The 23,593-nt window shown below is 34.8% G+C and overlaps 1 protein-coding gene across 3 annotated transcripts in view; it reads left to right on the plus strand.

The window, feature by feature from the left end:
* The first annotated feature begins 261 nt into the window (after window positions 1-261).
* LOC149535036 (putative serine/threonine-protein kinase At1g54610) overlaps window positions 262-23,593 on the plus strand; it is a 147,118-nt gene continuing 123,786 nt past the window's right edge. The window contains exons 1-4 of one of the 3 annotated variants that reach the window (XM_089806292.1): window positions 262-1,270; window positions 19,175-19,459; window positions 20,002-20,319; window positions 21,781-22,008. In XM_089806292.1, the coding sequence (XP_089662418.1) occupies window positions 962-1,270; window positions 19,175-19,459; window positions 20,002-20,319; window positions 21,781-22,008 (1,140 nt within the window). In that variant the 5' untranslated portion in view covers window positions 262-961. The remainder of the gene's footprint in view (window positions 1,271-19,174; window positions 19,460-20,001; window positions 20,320-21,780; window positions 22,009-23,593) is intronic. The other 2 variants (XM_089806293.1, XM_089806294.1) reach the window with 2 other exon arrangements.

The raw sequence follows: 23,593 nt of genomic DNA on the forward strand, positions 1-23,593 counted from the left end.
GTCCATTTTAAATAGGGAAAAAAAACCCCAACCTAATAATCAGTACCTTGGTCATTATTTTGTATGATATATTTATAATAATAATAATTATACAATAATTGACCTCCACATTTTTACGATATTTTTATGTAACCTTAAGTAGCAATTGTATTGATTTACTCTTCAATAGTTTCTACGGTAATATCTTTTTCATTAACATCACGTACGTCTGGTACAATCCCCCACACCGATACAAATTCTTCTATTTCCGGCCAAGAATTCATATGGGAGTCCAGCCACCCGGGGATTCCCCAGTTCTCGGAAGGATTTAATACTGAGATATATATCCTCCAAGAAAATTCTTTATTAGGAATCACATAATTTAATACATCGGAAAACAACACTCGTATGAAAACTTAGCAGCTTATAATGGAAGTACAATCATGTTCACAAGGGGGAGATCCAACGGCAAGTCCTTTCGGGGTAATCTTATGAGAAAAGAATGAAGTTTTCGAGTTGGAAGGCATGAGGCTGCAGTTGAGGTGATAGAGAGCTCTTCTTTCAAGTTACAGTGCGCGAGTTAATCGTACAAGTAGAATGGGTTTTGTTGATTGGCAATTGTCAACATCCTGCGCTCCACTACATGATAGGTGGGGTCTGTGCTTTGACGCCTTTTGCTTTTGGTGTGAAATGAAAGAATGAAGATGGGGGTGAAGCGCAGCGCAGAGCAATGATTTGCTTGCCTCACCCCTTCTTTCATGTCAAATGTGTGCCGCGTAAATGCCTGGCATGGGGAGCCCGCCTCTCCGTTAATCTCTCCCGCTCATTCGCACTTCCAGTGCTAATGCTAATGGCAATGACAATGTCAATGCCCTTCTTCCTCTTCTGCTTCCTTCAACTTTCTTCATGCCCATGACCATCAGCGGCAGCAGCAGCAACCCCATCACCATTAGCATTGCTTTAAGCACCACCGTCTTCCACCATGGGCTGCGCTTATGCCAAGCAGTCATCAGCTGCTGCCTGCAACAGATCATCATCATCTTCATCAGCATCTTCACCACCACACACGCCATCACCACCACCACCGCCACCAAAGAGTGCATTGGCAGAGACTGCTAATGGAAGTGGAAGACATGATAATGATCCTCATGCCATGGTTAAATGGAAGTGGAGCAATAGAGAGGCAGAGCAGATAGCAGCTGGGTGGCCTTCGTGGTTGACTGCTGTGGCTGCCGAAGCAATTCAGGGATGGATTCCTCGCAGGGCTGACGCTTTTCAGAAGCTTGATAAGGTCGATCTTTTATCCTCATCCCTCAACATTCTCATAGATTTTAATACATTCTTGTCTTTCCAGACAATCAAATTTATGGATACAGTTTAGTGTTAAAAATCTGCTTAAAGGACGGCGTGTGGTCTGCTTTTCATAAAGGACAAACGAATCATTTTATACTGTATTTATCTTTTCCGGATGGGACCAGATGACTGGCCCAGTTGTTGAATTTCTATTTATAGAAGATTAAATAGATCTTCGTTTGGTAGATTAACTAACCATAAATTCAGATTTCTACAAGATCAAGAGGCTTGAATGCTTTCACTGGCTTTTGATTTTGCCAAGCTCTTGTTTCTCTCTTGGGGAACTAAAATATTTATTACTAAGAACAAACAATTATAATTCTTCATTGTTTGCAACGCTATAAGCTCTGCGCAGACATAATGAACTTAGATATTTGGTTTGTGTTCGCTAAAATCTCAGTGCATGAGATCTTCTCCTTTGTCAGGAAACTTGGACACTAGACTGTTAGTGTATTTTGAAAGTAAAGCTAAGATGGGCATATTCTGTGCTGCACTTTTACCAAATTAAATGAGCCTGCAAATTCTCCCCCTTTTTGGAGAAATTAAAAAGGACACATTTTTATTTTTCATTAAAAACAGGGCAATGGGATATGCTCTTTCTAAATAAGGCCAGATAGTGTGTAATTTGCTTAAATAACTCCTAACTCTTCAATTTTAGCAAACAACCCAACCAGCCTACACCCTTTCATTCACAGAGAGAGAAGAAAATAACAATTGGTTTTTTTCCTGGTAAAAATAATGCGTGTTTTTAAATGCCTGAAAGCAAAGAACAATTCAGGCTCTTCACAAGCCAAATAAACAAAATTACTTTCTAATTTATATTATTATTCCAGCTGTAGATGTTATAATCCAAAAGTTAGTACGTTAACAGTTGAATGTGGTTGGGTATTCCTTATTTATTGACAAGTGCTCGGAAGTTACCGAGAAGGATGGCTTTATAAGCCGAGTTTATAATATATTTACATGTTCCTTTATATAATTTGCTATTATCATTTCATGTTTTATCGGATCCTGGATTCTAACAGTGTATACCAGGGTAGAGAACAATATGGAAGGACGTTGAAAATGTTAAGAGTTATGCAACAGAAGCATCGGGCAAGTGGGTAAAACAGTAAAAAATGATTTACGTCTGTAGTACATAGAGGATTAGAGAATTCACAATGAGAGACTTGAGGATGAGAATCGGCAAAGCTCAGATAAATAAAGTTCAACTTTTATGGTCAGTTTTTTGTTTACTGGGCTACTTCTGACTTTGACTTTGACTTTGACACCATTTTATCTGTTGTTGAAGCAATATAATTCCCATTTTACAATAAGCAGAGTTACATGAATTGTTGAAGATTTGATTTATTTTTTCTTTATTGTCTTTTTATTCTAAGATAGCAAGCCAATTCCTTGATTGGACTTTTGGCTCATCAGGTGGAGTTTTCTTGTTTGTGAAGGCATATTCATGGGAATTCACTGCTTTGTAGAAGACTCTAGAATGATTGTTAGTTTTATTTTTGGTTTTATTCATAATGATTGGTTTATTTGTAAGTGGTTTACTAAATCAGGAGGCCGAATGAATTTGTCAGAAATGTATCTTTTCTAATTTTGAAGCTCTGAATTGCACATCATACTTGACCATATTCTACTGATATACAACCCAAGCAAAATCTTATGCTCCTCAGCTAGGATGTCCAGTTCGCTCCTAAGGGCCCCTAGACCAGCCATGGGTACCAACTGGTCTGTGGTCCTGGTCCAGTCTGCCTGTGGGTCCAGACAAGGTCTGGCCCACAGGGGGGTGGTTTGAACCAGACCACACCTAGTTCAGAACCAGGCGGATCAGGATGGAAAACATGGAACGACCAGAAAACTTGGTCCTGCAGATGGTTAAAGTTAGCAGCCAAGTTGGTCTTCTTTTGCAAATTTAATTATTTTATGACATCCACTGTTAGCGTTAGAAAACAACAGCGAAAATCTTTGGGGGCGCTGCCCCCAACGCCCATTGAAAAATCTGGGGAGAAATTGCATTGATAAAAGTGGGGGAAAAATAATTTTTGAGTCTGATTAGGCTCCATATAACAGCATCCACAACCCTAAAATGTGGATTCTAAAGGCTTATGTTAGCTTCTACTTCTCAGCTTGCACTTGATGAATTTGAAGATTTTGACGCCACTAATGTTATTGGTGCAGCTGATCTCCGTTGGCCTTAGCTTTGTTTGTGAGTCAATTGATGATGATGAAGAAGAAGAATATTAATAAATATTTAATTTATTAGTTGAACTTGAAACAATGATACTTGAACTTGATGTTATGATTTATCACTTGACATTTTAATGTTTTGAACCTTTGATGTTGAACTTGAGTATATGTCAATATGATGCCATAATGACATGATCATGATTCATGATGCTATGATTACAAGTTTATGGTGTTTAAATGTTTTTATGATATTACATGATATTCTAATCTTAACTCATGCTTCTAGACTTCACATATATATATATATATATATATATATATATATATAGGCATCTTAGCTTCTCAGTTTTTCTTTTGGAAGTGTCATTATTTTGTTTGTTTGATGGCTCTTTTCTTTATCCTCTCTGACATAGGATTGGTTGTTTACTGTAAAGTTTCTGCAAATTCTATGACTGAATATAGACTAGATTCGACCTTCTTCCTCTCCTTGTGATTTGCTGAGAATAACTTCAAAGTATTGCCTTCAATTTAATTAGAAATATAGTTCAGAATTCTGTCTTTTGTTCTGCAATTCGTATGTGGCAGTATTGACTAAGGAGCATACTTATCTTTGTTCTTGTGTGCTCTTAGACTTCAACCTTACCCTCTATAAATATAGGAATCAAGGGACATGTCCTTAGAAAGGACATGTCTCTTCCAAAGTTTATTTGCCTAACCTCTAGAAGTCGGCGACTTTCCATGAATTAATTAAGTTTAAACACAAACATAAACAAAGAAGTTTAGATTAGTTTTTAACTAAAACACAAGGATAGATGCCGATATCATAAAGAGAACAATGCAAAGACTTAATCGTATATTTATCATGCCATATCAGATCGGATTGATCTGTTATCAGATCAGTATGCAAACAAGTTACAGAATTAACACTCCCTCTTAATTTGATAATCATACTGAGATATATCATATCTAGCAACATCAATAAAGATGAACAAGCAAGATTTGATACTCTATATCTATTTGAATCTCCTTAGCATGTGGTATCATAGAACACATGATACAATGTCATATTACTAAATCTGTAATATGACAAATCACTACTACTAGTGATAATAGTATTGCAAATGATAAAATGTACAGGATAAATCTGAAGAGTAATTTAAGTTTTTCATTTATCCAAGTTGTGACTCATAGATACTGGTATTCCTATATCACAACATGATCCTGAGTTTAAGATCTACCAGAATACAAGATAAACCTCGGAGAATAATAAAATTCTTCCTTTATCCAAATTGTGACTTATAGGCATAGCAGTGTCAACATCACAATATGATCTTGAATTCATCTAGATCTTACAATAGAATTCTCCTGTTTAGCACATTATCTAATAGATCATCAATCTCTCATAATGTCTTTTATACAAGTGTTCATTATCTCAGAGATCATCACATCTTAAATAATGAATACAAATGGTGGAGCCCATAACAGTCAATAGCCTAACAAATAAAATTATTTTATTAATAAATAAAAGAATACAAATGGATTACAATTCAACCATACCAAGTCTTCTCTTGAAGTGGTCTATCTTCACTCTAGATAGAGGTTTGGTACGTATGTTTGTTGTTTGATCTGCAGTGCAAATGTATTCTAATTTTACAGAATTCCCGTCTACCATATCTCTTACATAATGGTAAGGAATTTAATATGCTTGGACTTGTCATGAAAAACTGGATTCACTGAAAGCTTGATGGAGCTTTGATTATTACAAAGGAATAATTGTAGGATTCATAGCTTGCCTAAATAATCTCACAAGTAACTTCCTTAGCTAAACTGCTTCTCGAGAGGCCATTGCTGTTGCAATGTGTTCGGCTTCTGTGGAGCTTTGAGCTACTGAAGATTGCATTCTGCATATCCAAGATATCATTGCTGATTTTAAGTTGAAACAACATCCTGAAGTACTTTTCCTGTCTTTAACACTTCCACCCCAATCTGAGTTAGTGAATCCATGTAAATCTAAGCCAACCTTATCATATTTGAGTCCACAATTAAGAGTGCCTTGTAAGTACCTCATAATGTGTTTAACTGCAACTAGGTGAATTGCCTTTGGCTCACATATAAAATGGCTTAAGGCATTAACAGCATAGCAAATATCAGGTCTTGTATTTACTAAGTACATAAGGGACTCAATCACTTGTCTGTATAGAGTAGAATCTATGGAAGGTGATTCTACTGCTATTTCTTTAAGTTTATGTAAATTAGTCTCCATTGGAGAAGACATAGACTTGCAATTCCACATTCCAAATCTCTTCAAAATATCTGATGTATACTTCCCTTGATTAAGTATGATACTATCATAATTCTGCCGTACTTCTAGTCTTAGGAAGTAATGAAGGAGTCCCAAGTCTTTCATCTTGAATTCTCTAATTAGATCTTTCTTGCATTGATCTATAAGATGATCATCACCTGTTATTAGTACATCATCAACATACAGTATCAAAATTACCATATCATTTTTATCTTTTTTATAATATAAATTTGGATTGGCTTCATTCTTGGAAAATCCTAAGCTGGTGAGATACTTATCAATTCTTTCATACCAAGCCCTTGGAGCTTGTTTAAGCCCATAGCGAGCTTTCTTGAGCTTGCAAACAAAAATGTTAGGATCATGAGTTTCAAATCCTTCAGGTTGTTCCAAATATACTTCTTCTGCAATCTTTCCATTTAGGAATGTTGTTTTTACGTCCATCTGATGTACTTTCCATCGCTTTGATGCTGCAATTGCTAGGACTGCTCTGACAGAGGTATATCTGACGACAGAAGCAAAAGTTTCTTCATAATCAATCCCTTCTTTTTGAGAGAATCCTTTGGCTACAAATCTAGCTTTATATTTCTCAGTGCTACCATTAGTAGCATGCTTTATTTTAAATATCCACTTGGAAGAAACAACAGATTCTCCGTTAGGTCTTGGAACAGTTTCCCAAACATCATTCTTCATAATAGATTGGTATTCTTCTGTCATAGCTTCTTTCCAGGCTATATGTATAATAGGATTGGTAGGTTTTGTTTTGGACAAATCATTCATGTTTGTAGTATAACTAGAAAATCTTTTAGGTCTTTTTCTTTCTCTAACTGTTTCAGAAGGTGCAACAAAGTCTTGTGCTTCCTCGATTGTTTTAATGGCCCAAAGTGGTCTTTTCTTTGAATTGTGAGTTTTTCCAAGATTTAGATTTTGAATTTCATCTTCAATTTCTTCTATGTTCTCCCTTTGAGACTCAGACTCACTATTTCTTTCAAAACTAGGTAAAGGAGAAGGTTCTTCAGAAGTTAGGGCTCTTTTGAATGCTAGATCTTCTTCAAAAATTACATCCCTACTAAGTTCAATACTTTTCTATCTAGGCATGAAAATTCTATATGCCTTAGATGTTTCACTATACCCCACAAAAATACCTTTCCTCCTAGAGGGTTCTAACTTGGTTATCTTTTCTTTTGGAACATGGATATATATGGGGCACCCAAAAATCCTACGATGACTTATATTGGTTTTAACCTTAGTAAAGATTTCTTCAGAAGTTTTATCTCTAAGGTAAGAGTGAGGGCTTCTGTTTTGAATATAGACAGTAGTACAAGAGGCTTCTACCTTAAGATAGTATTCTAGATTTTGATCAAATATCATAGCTCTAGCAGCTTCTATAATTGTTCTATTCTTTTTTTCTGCTACTCGATTTGTTCTGGATTATAAGGAACGATGTACTCCCTCTTAATTCCTGTTTCTTTACAAAACCTTTTAAATAATTCTGAGGTATATTTCCCTCCATTATCAGTTCTAAGAGTTTTAATTTTATGTCCTGATAAGTTTTCAGTTAATGTTTTGAATTCTTTAAATCTCTTTAGGATTTCCTCTGATTCTTTGCATTTTAAGAAGTAAATCCATGTTTTCTTAGAGAAGTCATCTATGAACAAAATATAGTACCAGAATCCTCCAAGAGAAGGAATAGACATAAGTCCACATAGATTTGAATGAATTAATTTCAAAACATTATTTGTTTTCCTAGTGCTATCATGAAATGGACTTTTGGTATTCTTACCTAGTGCATGCCCTTTGCATATGCTTTAGTGGTATTTATTTAGTTCATGTAGACTAGTAACCATCTTCTCCAGAGATTATAAGGTTTTGAAATTTAGATGCCCTAATTTTCTATGCCATATTTCATTTATGTCTGTAGCTTCATGAATTAAGGCTTGAATAGGTCGACTTGATTCTGAATTCAATTCATACAAATATCCTTTTCTCAGACCAATCAACTTTGCTTTCTTGATTGAGGAGTTCTTTGCCCAAGTTATTACTTTACCATCCATGAATGCAACGTTATGCCCATCATCTTTAGGTGCTGTAATTGAGATTAGATTTTTTTTTATTCCTGGTACGTAGAGTACACCTTTGAGAAGAAGAGAATTTCTTGATTTTAGTTTCAAGGTGCAGTTTCCAATTCCTTCGACGGAATGTGCTGAATTATCAGCAATGGTAACTTCACCATTAACCTTTTCTGAAATAGAGTCTAGTGCTTCTTTGTTTCCTATTATATGTCTAGAAGATCCACTTGCAATTGCCCATATTTTACTTGAGATTTCATTTAATAGTGATGAATACAATACACGATTCTCGGGATCATAGTTATCTTTTTCCCTAATAACATTTGTACAATTTGCTTTTTGTTTAGAATTTTGAGGATGATTAGATCTGTAGTGTCCAAACTTTTCACATCTGAAACACTTTATCTTGGATAGATCTTTCTTGGGTTTGCCATTCTTTTGATTTCCCTTTTTCTTCTTGAAACACTTCTTCTTGCCCTTATAGGAGTTTGCATTAAGAACATGAAGTTCTTCATCTTTTGTTTTTAGTTTCCCTCCTTTTTTTAATTTTCTGGATTCTTCTTGAAGACAATCCTCCTCAAGTCTGTTGAAGTCAAGAAGCTTATCTCTGGCACTTATTCCTTGTGCAAAAGTTTCCCACGAATTTGGTAATCCATCTATAGCCAGTAGTGTTAGTTCCGTGTCACTAATAATGGTTCCTATACTTGACAGTTCATCTCTAATGCTAGCAACCCTTAGGAAGTAAGAATTCATTGATTCTCCTTTCTTTATTTGTATGTGATTTAGTTGCCTTGCCAGTGCGAGAACCCTAGTTGCATTGTTGACCTCATATGCATTTAGTAATGCATTCATCATATCAAATGCTATTTGATGTTTTGTTGGCATAGGTACAATATCATTGTTTACTCCATCTAATATGATTTGAATGGCTTTCCTATTTCTTTTGCTCCAGATAGATTTATGAGGTTCAACTGGAGGTTGTTTGGATGGTTTATCAACAAATTGTTTTACATCATTTTCTTCAAGAATCATCATGATTTTGAATTTCCAGGCATCAAAGTGTTCTTTCCCATCAAACTTGTCCTCGGGTCTGATGTGTATGCCATTGAAGATAGGAGATAGTTGCTAGATATATATAAAGTCTGATTACTGAATTTTGCAGAGCCTAGGTTCGACTACCAGAGCTCTGATACCATGTAAAGTTTCTGCAAATTCTATAATTGAATACAGACTAGATTCGACCTTCGTCCTCTCCTTGTGGGATAACTTCAAAGTATTGCCTTCAATTTAATTAGAAATATAATTCAGAATTCTGTCTTTTGTTCTGCATTTCGTATGTGGGCAGTATTGACTAAGGAGCAGACTAATCTTTGTTCTTGTGTGCTCTCAGACTTCAACCTTACCCTCTATAAATATAGGAATCAAGGGACATGTCCTTAGAAAGGACACGTCTCTTCCAAAATTTATTTGCCTAACCTCTAGAAGTCGGTGTCTTTCCATGAATTAATAAAGTTTAAACACAAACATAAACAAAGAAGCTTAGATTAGTTTTAAACTAAAACACAAGGATAGATGCCGATATCATAAAGAGAACAATGCACTTTACTTAGTCCTATATTTATCATGCCATATCAGATCAGATCGATCTGTTATCAGATCAGTATGCTAACAAGTTACAGAATTAACATTTACATTACCCTCAGGTGCTGCTCTTTTTTTAGTTATATTTGCTCTGTCCAAAGCTTCATCCTAATTTTATCTTGCTAACATTGTTCACTACATGGAAGATGGGCATGCAGCTACCTGACATGAGGATCGAAAATTAGTTTTTGGTTCAGTTTTTCTTGTTGATGGGTTGGTTGGGGAGTTAATTGCAATTCGGATGGCGAATTTCTAGCTATTACCACTATAATTATTCTAGCATATGAAGTGTTCTTCTTCATAATAAGTATTGTCTTAATATTCAACAAGCTAATCTATTTTGCAAAAGGCATAAACTTTATGGTACTGGCTTTGTTAACAGCAATCATGAAAGGAACGAATGCTTGCTTGTTCATTTTTTCTTCAGTGATAGAACTTCTTTTGTGGATGAATACTGGAATAATACTGAGCATTAATATGATTGATTCAGAGTTCTACATTTGAAACACCATCTTAAGAAGCAGCTGGAGGACCTGAAGAATGCAATTATTCATCATCCAGGATTACGTACACATGAAACAACAATAGTGATTATTGCAATTGGTAGAAAGGAACATGTAGAACATGCAGCAGCTATAGTTTACATTACAAGCCTACGTTACAGAGCTATCCTCCTAGGTAACTTTCAAATACTTTGTCAATAAATAAAAAATACCCAACCACATCAAACAATATACCAAGGAACTTGTGGATTATTCAAACAATAAACCAATGAACTTGTGGATTATGATATCAGACAAATTCCTCCTTGATTCAAAAGAAAAACAATAGAACATCAAGTAATTTGAATCAAACACCAGCAACTGGGAATAATTTCCTAGCCATGAACTGCCTAACTATACTAAACTGTTAAGATATTACTAATATTTACACAACACATAATATTACACATAAAACGCCTTAAATCACAAACACCAACGCCAACTCCTAGAGTCACTATACTAAACTATTAACATACTACTAATATTTACATAACACTCAACACTTACACATTAAACACTTTGAATGACAAACACTAACATCAAGTCCAAGAGTCAAATTCTCAAATTCTTTATAATATATATAAAATATTATATCTAGTGAGTGCAATTTACTCAACATTCTGATTCAAATAATCAAACAATTTCATTTTCTTAATTTGCCTTTGCTTTAAAAATCCTTTCCAAATGGTTTCTCATTTGATCACTTAGCTTGGTTTTTCTTCTTTGGAATTTAACAATCCCAACTGTTTATCAATATTCCAGTGAAACGTATGTGTGCTTGTTTGATATTTTAATTCTCGTGTTATTTGGTTTAATTTAGAATTTGATGGTTTACTTAAAAAAGCTATATGTTGTCAACTCCTAAGAAGCTTGAAAGATTGATCTATATTATGACAAGCTTAAAATTTCTCTCAAAAACCGCTGCAAATAATGCATAGACCGTTGGAAGGAAATGGCTTAGGAATTGCAAAAAAAAGTTATTCTAGGGAAAATTTCAAAATAGAAATATAACAGGTTGTTTTCCATGCACCTAGTTATAGGTTAACTTGTTTTGCATGATAAGTTCATACTTAACTTGGATTTTGCAGACCAAAATTTCTACCTTGGTAAAAATTTGGCAACTTGAAAAAAAAAAGCAATTTCTCAGGGCCTTCGTGAAACCCTTCTTAAGCTCTTGTGATAAGTGGGGACAATTCTCCGTGACGATTTTAGATTCATTGCCTATTTGGCCATTATAAAAAATCCTTTTCAACTTATACCATCTTTTCTGAATGATGGATTAACATGGCTTTGGTAGAAATTTAGGATGGAGTCTCTCTCAACACTCATAGATCTTCTAGAATTTGGCATTCTTAGGATCCCTTTTCTTGCCGATGGTGAAAAAAGGATTTAATAGGAAGTATTTCACATCTGATCAAAATGTGTAGTTAATCGCTATCTCATTCACCCTATGCCATTGGCTCAAGGAATTACTTATTTGGAAAGGATTGAAAGAGGACCATTGTAGTGTATGTTGGCACCCATATCAAACTAAACTCTTGTAATGTTTCTTGTCTGTTTTGTCTTCAATCAATCATCATTTTCTATTAATCAAAGTCAATTACAAGATTCCTCTGTTAGATTGCGAAGTTATGTTGTTATAGTCTTGGGTTTTGACTAACAATTCTTGTAGGACATTCAAGTTCCCAGTTTTCAAATATAACATTATAGGAAGTTCATCGTTGATAGTGGCTTTGATGAAAAGGGAAGTATGAAATGTCTAAGGCATGGAAGCTTGGGTTAAAGGAGTCTTGGTGCAATTTTACCTTGGCAAAGTGATTGCCAACACATGCTTTAGGTGGCAAAACCATAGTTTTATTGCTCGCTGAGTACTTGTCAGTTTTCTTGCAACTAGTTTTCCAGAGTAAATTTGTAACTCATCGTTGTTGAGTTTTCCAAGATTTTCTGCTGAGTACTCAATTAGTCTTTGCAATATGGTTGGCTTGTGTAGAAAATGAAGTGTGAATGCAGAAATAATGATATTTTTACAATAAAAAACCATGATTTTTGTGCCTTGAAAGGTCTAAGGGTCAAGGAGAAAGATTATACCAGAATTTTAGCATTCTTATAGGAATCGAAGTGAAAATAAATGACATGCACCATGAAGGTCTTTATGATTGTGAAGGCCTTCATTTGGGCTTTGTGGTGGGGGCTCCTTCTCTTGACCCTGCATTGTACTGTGATAGAGAGCTGGCCAGGGCTGCTGCCTCCAAAACCTGCCAGACACATTTCATACATTTTGTAACCATCTTTCATAAAATTTATATTTTCATGCATTTTATTACTAATTAATAAATTAAGCATTTCTTAAGTTCATGAGTTTTGCCTAGTAAGAAATTATTTTGTCTGGTGAATCAAGTATGTGCAATATGGCCAAACCATAGGTCATCTCTGCTAGTGCACATTTGAATGGTTAAGTGACAAGCCAATTGCTTTGTCAGCTCCAATCTCCACCTAATACTGAAATAGAAAAGAGGTACATCTATTTGAGTTGCAATACTACTGTTATTTTTTACCAGCAGAATGGCAAAATTGGCAAAGCATCAAGTAAAGCATGCCCATCTTTTACATGTTTCAAACGGCAGAAAAGGGCACAGATTTTCATGGCTGCAGCGAACAAAAATGTTGCCTTGAAACTTGATAGTAATCGTATGAATCTCTCCCTGGAAGTTAGTCATAATCTGGTCAAACAGAGAGCACTTTCAGCTAGCTGTAACCAAACAAATCTAGAAGATAAAGTACAAGGTGTCAGTGATTAACACTCAGCTTAAAGGCAAGGCTCAGACCAAACAGTGGCATGGTTTTGAGAGGGTAGAACTATTATAAAAGTTCATTATAAGCAAGAACAAAATGGCCTCGTCTTATGTAATCCGCACTAATGATGTGAGTTTGACCACTCCAACTTGTAGAATTAAATACTAAGTATCCTACCCTCTCGTGAACATGGAAACATTAAATGCTAAAAAATGTAACGGATGTGTGATTAAATTAAGCAACCCCAAGGTTTACAATTTGAACCAGTGACTTTTTGTTGGATATAATTTAGTTGAATTTGATGTGATATTACTGGTAATCACAAAGGGATTACACTATTTTTCCTAGACTTAATCAATTCCTTTTCTCTCGAAGCTTGAATGATCTTTACAAAGCAGCTGAAACTTGAACTAAATTGGATTGAACTTCAAATAAAAACAAAAGGTAAGGGTTTTAAGTGTCTAAGCTACTTCTTAAGGACAGTGATAACAATGAATGATGTTTGGATATCAGAATTCCCAAAACCAAGCTTTCCTTTGCCATGTGGAAATGGCTACAGAAAATATGATGCAATCTTCAAAAGTAATGGATGATTTTCACATTGGAAACATTCATCTAAATACCCAATACTGACAATCCACATAAACTTCCACATTCGAATTTGTTCTTAAGTGGGGTTGAGAATAACCATAGACTGCAATTTGCAATCAACAAACCACAAATGGTATGAACCAAAAAATTCATCAAATATCATCACATTTCTCTACTAGAATCAATGAACTTCAACTAAAACATGAGAACTAGAAACCATGCCAAATGTTGAAACAACACAAAAAGGTCCACCATAGCTTCAATTGAAAATGTATTTTAACTTCAACATGATCTTGATAACAATCGTTAATCTTTTCCTCCTACTTGTATTGCTACTTGCTAATGAGTAATGAATTTACAAATTACAATTAAGGGCCCATATTGATTTGAAATCAACAACAAAGATAATTTAGAGTCACCTTAAATAGGCTTAGTTACAACAACTACTTATTGTCATCCAATGAGATGAGTGCAAATGTTTAAGTATATATCCATTTATTGTAGTGTTCCTTTGAATGCCTTGCACATGTCCACTTGTGAATGCGTCTGATTGGGTGAACTTGGACATTTCAACTTAGAATCCTTATGTCCACTTGTGAATGCATCTGATTGGATGAACTTGGATATTTCAACTTAGAATCCTTTGATTGGTTGAAGATGAGTGGGTGCTACCTCAGCATATATATATATCTTGCTAGTTTTGTTTTAACCTCATTTCATCATCATAAAGAAGTCTGCATCTGTAGCAATATCTCTTGATATTCAACATTAACCTTAAACTGATTGTGATGGCTCATAATGTCAAATTGTTTCATCTTAATGAATGTCTTTTTCATTGTTCTTGATATTGCTCCTGTCTTAATATATATCTTGACCTTCTTGTCATAATTGGGCCTTTTAAGTTGATCTTGGATTTTGAAAGGAAATCCAAGGTCGTGGTAGCATTCTTGACTTGTAGAGCGATCTGCCTCCTTCCTTGAGTTGGTCTTGAATTCCTTCTTGAAATGTGAATCTTTTCTTACTCGAGCTTTTCTTTGTACACGTCCTTGTATGACTTGATCTCTGTCATGTTCGCATTGTAGGTGTCATAGTTGAGTCTTTTCTTTTGCATCTTCCTTGAAGTCCTTGAGCCTGTCTTCCATCATCTTTCTTGCTGTGTTGATCTTTCCTCTCCATGTTATAATTGTATCTTTCTGTACCATTCCCTGTAATCATTCATGCAAAGAGAGAAAAAACCTTGAATTATATTGAAATGTCAACCTGAGAGATGTTAGTGAAATGCCAGGCAAGATGACACAAATATTGGAATAAAATTTCAAAATCTTCACTTCACAGTCATCATCACAAAAATTCAAAACAAATCCTAAAATGACATCATCACAAAAATTGCTTCACAAACCCCTTTTCAAACCCTTTCAAAATTTGGAAGTAAGACTCAAAAATTGTATTTTTCAGTTAACGATGTTGCGAATTTGTAAATCACCAATTTTCCTGCACAAATTCATTTTGTCATATCAACTTCCCTAGTATAATTTGCCTCCTCTTATCTGGACTTTTCAGCAAATCAAACACTTTTCTCTGAGAATCTGATTTCCCTCCAAATTTGGACCTGTCTGTTGGATTTCATTTCTTTCTTGTGGATTGTTCTTAAAAAATCTGATTTATTTTTGCAAGGAATTCACACTTGTTCTGCTATGCTTTGGTTCTGCTGCACCTTAAATTTGGTTGGGAATTTACTGTTTAGTTTAAAATCAGATTCCTCTGCCCAAAATCACTCTTCTTTGCAATCTTATATTTATTCTCCCAAAATATGAAAAGCTCAATCTTTTTGTTCGTATACAGAAGAACATTGCAAAAATGCTAAAATTCCCTATACAAGTCCACTTTACCTGTATTAATACAGAAAGATTTCTCTTTCATAACTGCTCAACTAATATTTGGCTGTTAATATGAGTCCCAACATAGGCATTTAAATTTGGCCCAAACTGTAGACTTTGCAAATTTTTTAATGTAAGTCTCATATTTAAACATTGCATTTCAGCCTTTAAATAATGTTCATTTGAATGTCAGTAGCATTAATTAAAGTACTCCTCGTTGGTTGTCTTTGCCATGAATCCTCTCTTTTTAAGCCCCTGATTCTTTTGCAGATGTAATCTGAACTTGTTTAGGGTTGCCCTGAACAGATCCTAACTGGGATTATTGGAGGACTTGTAATAAAAGTTCATGATAATATACATGTCAAGCAATCTATTGAGTGCTTTCTTCTGCTCTCTTAACTTCCAAAAATATGCCTCTTTGTTAAACGCATCCCTTAAATCATTCATATTTCCATAGCATCAATTATATTTGTCTTTTCCTTATGCTTGTCATCCATAATTTCCCTTATTTTGACAAAGTCTCAAGCTTGTCTATTATTGCAACCTCGTCCTCTCAACTAGAATGCTCAATTTACAATCACAATTTCTCTCTTTATCCCTTGCTCCCTTGCGTCTGAGCTGTTCTTAGACATAGGCATGGTGTACAAAATCCTGATGGGACATGGACAACAAATTTGCCATTCAAAAAGTCAGTTCAAGAAATGAAAGGACCATAAAGTAAGGCTGTGATGGACAAACCTATTGTAGGACAGCATAATCTTAGGGACAATGTAAACGACCCCTTGGTAAAACTGGAAAAGGCAAAAATAAATACAGATAAAATACAAAGAAAACATCTAGAATTGTTATTTGTGGTAGAAGAGTTGTGTCTTGGAGATTGCAACAAAATTACCATCAATTTTTCTCTCAATGATCAATTTGATTAAGGAAACACATCTTTCTCTTCTCAGATGGCTAAAGGCGATGGAAGTTGAGAAGTTTCATGTGATTGTTACTTGTGCCCTATGTTATTTTATAATTTATGGGTTAACCATTGTAGATCTTGAAAAATCATGCAATTTTAGGTCCTTCAAGAACAAATTTTCTTTATATTTGAAGACTTTGGATACTCTTGAAAGTGAGGGAAGTTGTTGCAAAAATGTGATTTTACTAAAAGTATTTATTTGAAGGCTCAATTCTCTGATGTTTCCATAATTGCCTGTGAATAGCATGCATCTATTCCTACATTTTATTTCAATTTGTGCTGAAGGTGTGATATGAACATCTACTGTTGTAAAAGTTTTGTATGAATCCAATTTATAAGTTACATTGTTTACTATGAGTTTGGCTAAGATATTCTGTGCATTACTTTTGATGTTTGTCTGGGAAGATTAGGAAAGTTAAATTAGGTCCCATTGCCTGAATCCTTTAGTTGGTGTTAATGAAGTGGCTCCCCAACACAATTTGTAACTATTGCTAGATTCTGTCATCATTATTACTAGTCTATTTTTTGTATACAACATCGTAAATTTTTTATATATACATCTCGAAGCAAGTGTCCAAAGAAATAAATCTCATCATTGTTACAAGTCTCTATTCTTTGTATACAACATTGTAATTTTTCTAATATTTACATTTCAAAGCAAGTCTCAAAAGAAATAAATCTATTTTGTTTGCATTTAAGATCCATTTAAAAAATTTAATTTAAAGGATTATTTAAGATCTTATTTTGTTTTATTTTCTTTTAGGTAGACCACACCAAGGTCTTCCAAAATGAAAGGATTTTAATTCCTTTCTGTTTTTATGAGTTTTGCTAGGTCGACTGACAGTATGTGTAAATGTCACATCAGTAAGGCATTATTATTTTTGTAATTTTTCTTTACAAGATGGAGTAAAATAATACTCAAGTCATCATTGAGAGACTGGTTCCGTAAGTAGTCACTTCTTCTATGACTTCACTCATGACATTGGTAACAATCACAAGGCAGGGGACCCATAAAGACGACTAGAAATGAGCTAAAAATTTAGGAAGTACTTGCCAGGAATGCCAATCATAAGACATTCCATTTCTTTGGGCTTTTCATTCTCTAGACTCTTTCCCAATTGACCAAAAGGCAGGCAGTGCCTTATAACTACTTTAACTCTTAATAGTTATCATTGTGGTATATTTCTATATAACACATTTGTTATTTTCACAAGTTCCATATTTGTTCCATTGGAATACATCCCCCCTTGAGAACTTGTGTTTTCAAAATTGGGACAGTGATGTGGATGAAATGCACCCCATTACCATCAACAAGGTGGGGATGTTTCTAGGATGCCCTGCAGAAGTGTGGATTGTCCCCCCTATTGGGGACACATGGGGGGCTGCCTCAATGTCCCTGGGACAGTTTTGGGACTTCTAGAAGTTTCATAACTGTCTCGGTGATGCTGGTGAGTCTCCATGTTTTCTCTTTGTCATGATAACAATTTTGATTAATGCCAATGCTTTGAACAGATAGAGAATGGCACACAACTGGTTGACCTTGGGAGAAAGAAATATTACTGTTTTTGTTTGATTGGATGCACACTTTTGGCTTAAGTTGGTGTTTAATTTGTATGTCATTGAATAATAGGCTTAGTAGATAGCGGATGAAGCAGGAAGGGTGGGCTGGTGGTGGTGGTCCTGGTGGATGTTATTAAGTTTTCATAAATCTTTCTGATTTAATGCTGACTGCTTGAAGGAGTTTCTTAAAACTCATCTACTAGAAAGCAGAAAAGAAAATGAATAAAGAGATTCAAGAATGATAATAGTCCTATCTTTAACTGTGATTCCCTCATCACTTAGACTCATTGTCTAGCTTCTCCTTCAGTTTTTTTGAAGAATGAAGATTTGGTTAGAAATAATGAGCACATGGCATTGGAGAATATATAATGATAATTATAATTAATGGCATTCAACATGAAGGTCAATGTGCTCGTGAAGGCCTTAATTTGGGCTTGCTGGTGGGTGCTTGGCTCCCAAGTCCTGCTTTATAGCATGCGAGGAAACAGACAATGGGTAGTACCTCGTGATCACATTGGGGACTTTTCCCTTTGACCTCTGCATGGTTTTATACTGCCAGCTACTACTCCTTTGTTGTTCCCAAATTTGAGTCCCTGGTCCTCCTCTTCTTGAAACCTGCCCCCAGTGCCATCCTATCTACCATCCTTCTAACTCCATGGTTCATAGTACTCAATGTGCAATCTTCAATTTGAGAGGCTACCATTTCTTACAGGATGTTGTTTTTTTAAAGTGTAAGCAGTAGGTGCTGATAAGTTAATGTAACTAATTTTTTTCAAGAATCATTGCATAAATTTAAATAATGAGGATGAATGAAAACACGATTTAAACTTTGGTTTGCAAATTGTGTGTGATAAAGCTTTTTTTCTCCATGCTTCATTGTGTTAATTAATATTTGGAGAATGGTAAATGGCGTACGAGCTAATAATTGACATTTTGAATGGTGCATGTAAATATGGCAGAAACAATTTGTTTTGAATTTGAGAGCATCTGCATACACACAGTTAAATCCAGAAGCTTTCAAATTCAATCAATATGAAATGTGAAAACCTTACATCTTTAACAATTTGTTTTGTTCGTTGATTTATTGTTCTTTTCTCTTTCATATTTATAAAGAATTATCCAGCCTTATCTCCAGTTTAATGACAGAATCTGTGTTCTCCTGTCACTTTATTGATTTCTGTATTACCCTTCCCAGATTAGTGGCCTCATAATCATCTTTTGATTTGGCCTGAGAAAAATTTAAAAGGGAGTGGAGTTGTATGATTAGTTTCTATGTATATTTTGGGAAACTCACCTGCGAAAAGTTTCTTTTGATTATGTAGATTGGGCAAGGAACATACAGCAACGTCTATAAAGCATGTGACCTTGACACTGGGAAGGTAGTTGCCCTAAAGAAGGTGCGGTTTGATAATTTGGAGCCTGAAAGTGTTCGGTTCATGGCACGGGAGATCCAAGTTTTACGCAGACTTGATCATCCAAATGTTGTCAAGCTAGAGGGTTTGGTTACATCAAGGATGTCTTGCAGTCTGTATCTTGTATTTGAATATATGGACCATGACCTTGCTGGACTTGCTGCATGTCCTGGTATAAAGTTCAGTGAATCCCAGGTTTGTGACTGCAGCGTGAAGAATAATGAGTACTAGTTGGCATGCATTTTTCTATTCATGGATCTATATTTTTAAGGTTTTTAATTAATCACATTCATTATATTTTCCTTTGATGGTTGTTCATTCTCCCCCTCTTGATTTTTATGTGTTTTTCCTTGGTAAATTTCTTTTATGTGGCGCCCTTCAGCTTAGGTACACAACCTAAGTTGGTCTCTTCCACTAAATTCATCCAGGAAATGCATCTTGCCTCATCTGTTGCAGTATGCCACACCCCGAATTTGACGTGGTAGTTTGTTCAATTTGGGCACTCAACATTTGTAAATATTAGCATATAACATTTCTCCTGGGATTTGAACATAGCTAGTCTCCATTATCAATTCTCCAATGCTTTTCCACTTGAGATCATCTCATTTGATATCATTATTCATTCTCTTGAGCAATAGACAAGGTTCATTTTTTTAACTATCTTCTGGCAACTTATAGTTTAATATCCTGCATATATAGTATAAAGATTGAGGTAAGGGATCATTGGTTTCTAACAGGTGAAGTGCTATATCCAACAATTACTATCTGGGCTTGATCATTGCCATGTCCGTGGTGTATTGCATCGTGATATAAAGGGTTCAAATCTTCTAATTGACAATCAAGGCATTCTAAAGATAGCTGATTTTGGCCTTGCAACTTTCTTTTCTCCTGGTCAGAAGCAGCCCCTGACAAGTCGTGTAGTGACACTTTGGTACCGACCTCCAGAACTTTTGCTGGGTGCAACATACTATGGAGTTGGTGTAGATCTGTGGAGTACTGGTTGCATACTTGCAGAACTGCTTGCTGGCAAGCCTATTTTACCAGGAAGAACAGAGGTAGTTCCAATTTTTTTTTTGTTTTCTGCTGTTTATTGGCATAATTGTGGATTGAATTCAAGGATATGGGGAGTTTAATGTAATTCTTGGATAGGATTCCTGTAATTTTATTTTTCTGTATGGTTCTCTCCATCAATTCCAATAGGTTTAAATTTTAGGGCCCTTGTAAAATTTTCACCCTTCAATCTTGTTAATGTTTCTCAGAATTGCTGAGTCCACTTGAAGTTTTTGTTGAAGGTTGCAAGCATATGAGAGACCAACCCAATAACAGCATTGTGAAAATAGACAAAAAGATATTTGATGACATATATTTCAAATGAAACATTCCCTATAAGATGTCATCAAGTTCATTGGTCAAATATTGTGGATTAAGGAAATGTTTAAATAGCCAATTTTGGATAATGCTGATTTTGGAAACATCATCACTGATGTTTTGATGAGCATAGAATGAGTAGCTGAGTAAAAAACAACAATACAGAGCAATATGCTATGCTACAGCACAGAAGAGAACAGAGAAAAAAAAAAATCTGAGCAATGGGGACTGAAACTTTATTAAATCTGATTGCATAAGAATGTACCACATGACCTCTATGTATAGAGGACTTTCAGCATCTATTTGCTGGCAAAAAAGTCTCCAGATTTCATACGTGGATTGACTGTTAACTCAACAACTAGCTTCTACGTGGGTAGAGACAAAGTGTGGGTGGAAGGAGTCCACCATACTATTTTGGACAGCACTGAAATGATCTTCAACCGTTGGCTGGTAAATAGGAAATGTGAGTAACAAACTAGCACAGTCAAGACAAACTTTGAACAGAGCAGCAGTTTGGTTACAACAGATTGGTGATGTGGAGGTGGAAAGATTAATTCTTCCAACACTGAGATTTATTATTTTCACCGAGTTATTTCTAACAATGGAATAACAAGAAAATGGAGTTTGAATGCACCTTAAAGGAAATTGGGACGCCAAGATTGAATATCTTGAATCAGTCCAAGAAGTATGATAAATAGAAGCCTCACACACCCCTATTAGGGAAAATGTCTCAAGCTAAAGGAAGCAATCCCTCTTAATTAAAATATGTATGAGACATTTGCATTACATTGCATGGATGAAGGTAGAATAAAAAATGAAAACGTGTAATTATTATTGTCAGTCCCCTTGTTAAGAAAGAGGAGCTGCCGCACACACAGTCAATTTAAAAATAATCTATGATTGGCTATCTAGGTTGTTACTATGTGTGGATTTGCATTTTTTCTACTTCTGATGCATGGGTTATTATTGCAATTTCTAGGGCAGGATTTTGCATCGCATTTAATGGGTTTGAAAGATTGACGCTGTTTGTTTCATGCGTTGTCTTGTCTGAAGAAATTATGGTCTATGTTTCCATCTGTATGTCAACTCTTAGTTTGAGTTTTCTTTTATCTTGCTATCCGAAATTGTTCAATATTTGATTATCTCAGGTTGAGCAACTGCACAAAATATTTAAATTTTGTGGTTCACCATCAGAGGATTACTGGAAAAAGTCTAAGCTGCCACATGCAACCATCTTCAAGCCGCAGCAACCTTATAAGCGATGTATCTCAGAAACCTTGAAAGATTTCCCACAAACAGCATTGGACCTGATAGAGACACTTCTTTCTATTGAGGCTTCTAGTCGTGGAACTGCAGCTTCAGCTCTTAAGAGTGAGGTGAGCATTGAGTGACTCACTGTTGTGAATTTCTCTCATTTTCTCCATTTAATGTGACTTTTCCTATTTGCTTTTCCCAAATCATATAGGATGATTTGCTAGTAGTTAATCATTCAAGGTTTACACAAGTATATCTTAAGAACATCTATTTGGATTGCTACAAAAAATAATGGTTAGTTGTTTTGTTTTTGTACATTTTCCAAATTCCGTTTATAGATGAAATAGACATATCATAGAAAGAGAGGATTGTGATTTGGATGGGTTAGAAACAACCATTTTACATGATAACTTGTTTCAAAGACTTTACCTATTCATAGCTTAATTAAATGCATTATAAACTGCTTCACCCATCTTTTTTCTGGATGAAATTCAACTTATATTTCTCTAGAGAAAAAAATTATGTCAAATAGTTATTATGATTACAATAGTCTTTGGTAACATCTCCCTCCATAGACGAGAAAAGGAAAAATGTAGGCCCACTCCCTAATGTCTAAGAGTTCACATTCTTCCAAAACTCTAAATCCTAACTTTAGATAATCAAAGCCATATTTTGTTTAAAAATTCTCTTCAGCACATTAAGAGGAAGCTTTCTTTTAAAAAAAATCTCTATTCCACACTAAGTAGAAGGTTTCTTCTTAGAAAGCAGCTTTGCATTGAGTCAACCAGAGGGAATTTGATTGCTGCCAACCAAATAAAGTTTAATAGACTTTATCAGCTATCTCTGTTCCTCCAAGAATTCTGTAGAAGGTTGCATAAAAGGAATTTGAAAATAGGCTGTAACAATCCCCATTATTTTCTAGTTGTTGATGTCCTACAATCTCCACTTTCCATGTATCGCAGAAATCACTGCAGTAATCATGTTACTCAATTGCTTAGAAGTATGAATCAAGATTAGAATGTCATACAAGATCATATGAAGTAATAAATATATATATATATATATATATATATATATATATATATATATATATATATATATATATATATATATATGTATGTATGTATGTATTCTATACAATATTAATAATAGAAAAATTATAATATATGTTATTATTATATAATATAGTATACATATTATATTAGATTATATAATCATATATCTAAATCGATGAATTTATGTATGTATGTATTCTATACAATATTAATAATAGAAAAATTATAATATATATAGTATACATATTATATTATATTATATAATCATATATCTAAATTGATGAATTTATATAAAAACTTTAGAATTAACAAACCGAATGCTCACTTGAGTACATTATTAAGAAAATTTAAAACATTGAGGTCCATCTGTGGTTGTGTGGGCTGATTGCCATTCAGGGTATTCTGTCTGCAACTCCTCCAGGAAACACAACAAACTGCCGCCCACCACAGGGCTTTCAATTCTGACCACTCACGGGGCTCTATTTCTTGGAACATCAAACTTGTATGTAGACCTGTCTTGAGTTGGGACCCACCTTGAACCTGTACCCACATCCGGGCTCCCGTTGCTGAACTTGTTAACCTTGGAATTATTTGCAGTAATATCTTCAATGAAACAAAAAATGTGCTGTATCCTCACAGCAATGATCTCATC

This window comes from Cupressus sempervirens, chromosome 10, assembly GCF_028749045.1.
Source record: "Cupressus sempervirens isolate cs-2001-9-10 chromosome 10, ASM2874904v1, whole genome shotgun sequence".
In the NCBI taxonomy this organism is placed as follows: domain Eukaryota; kingdom Viridiplantae; phylum Streptophyta; class Pinopsida; order Cupressales; family Cupressaceae; genus Cupressus; species Cupressus sempervirens.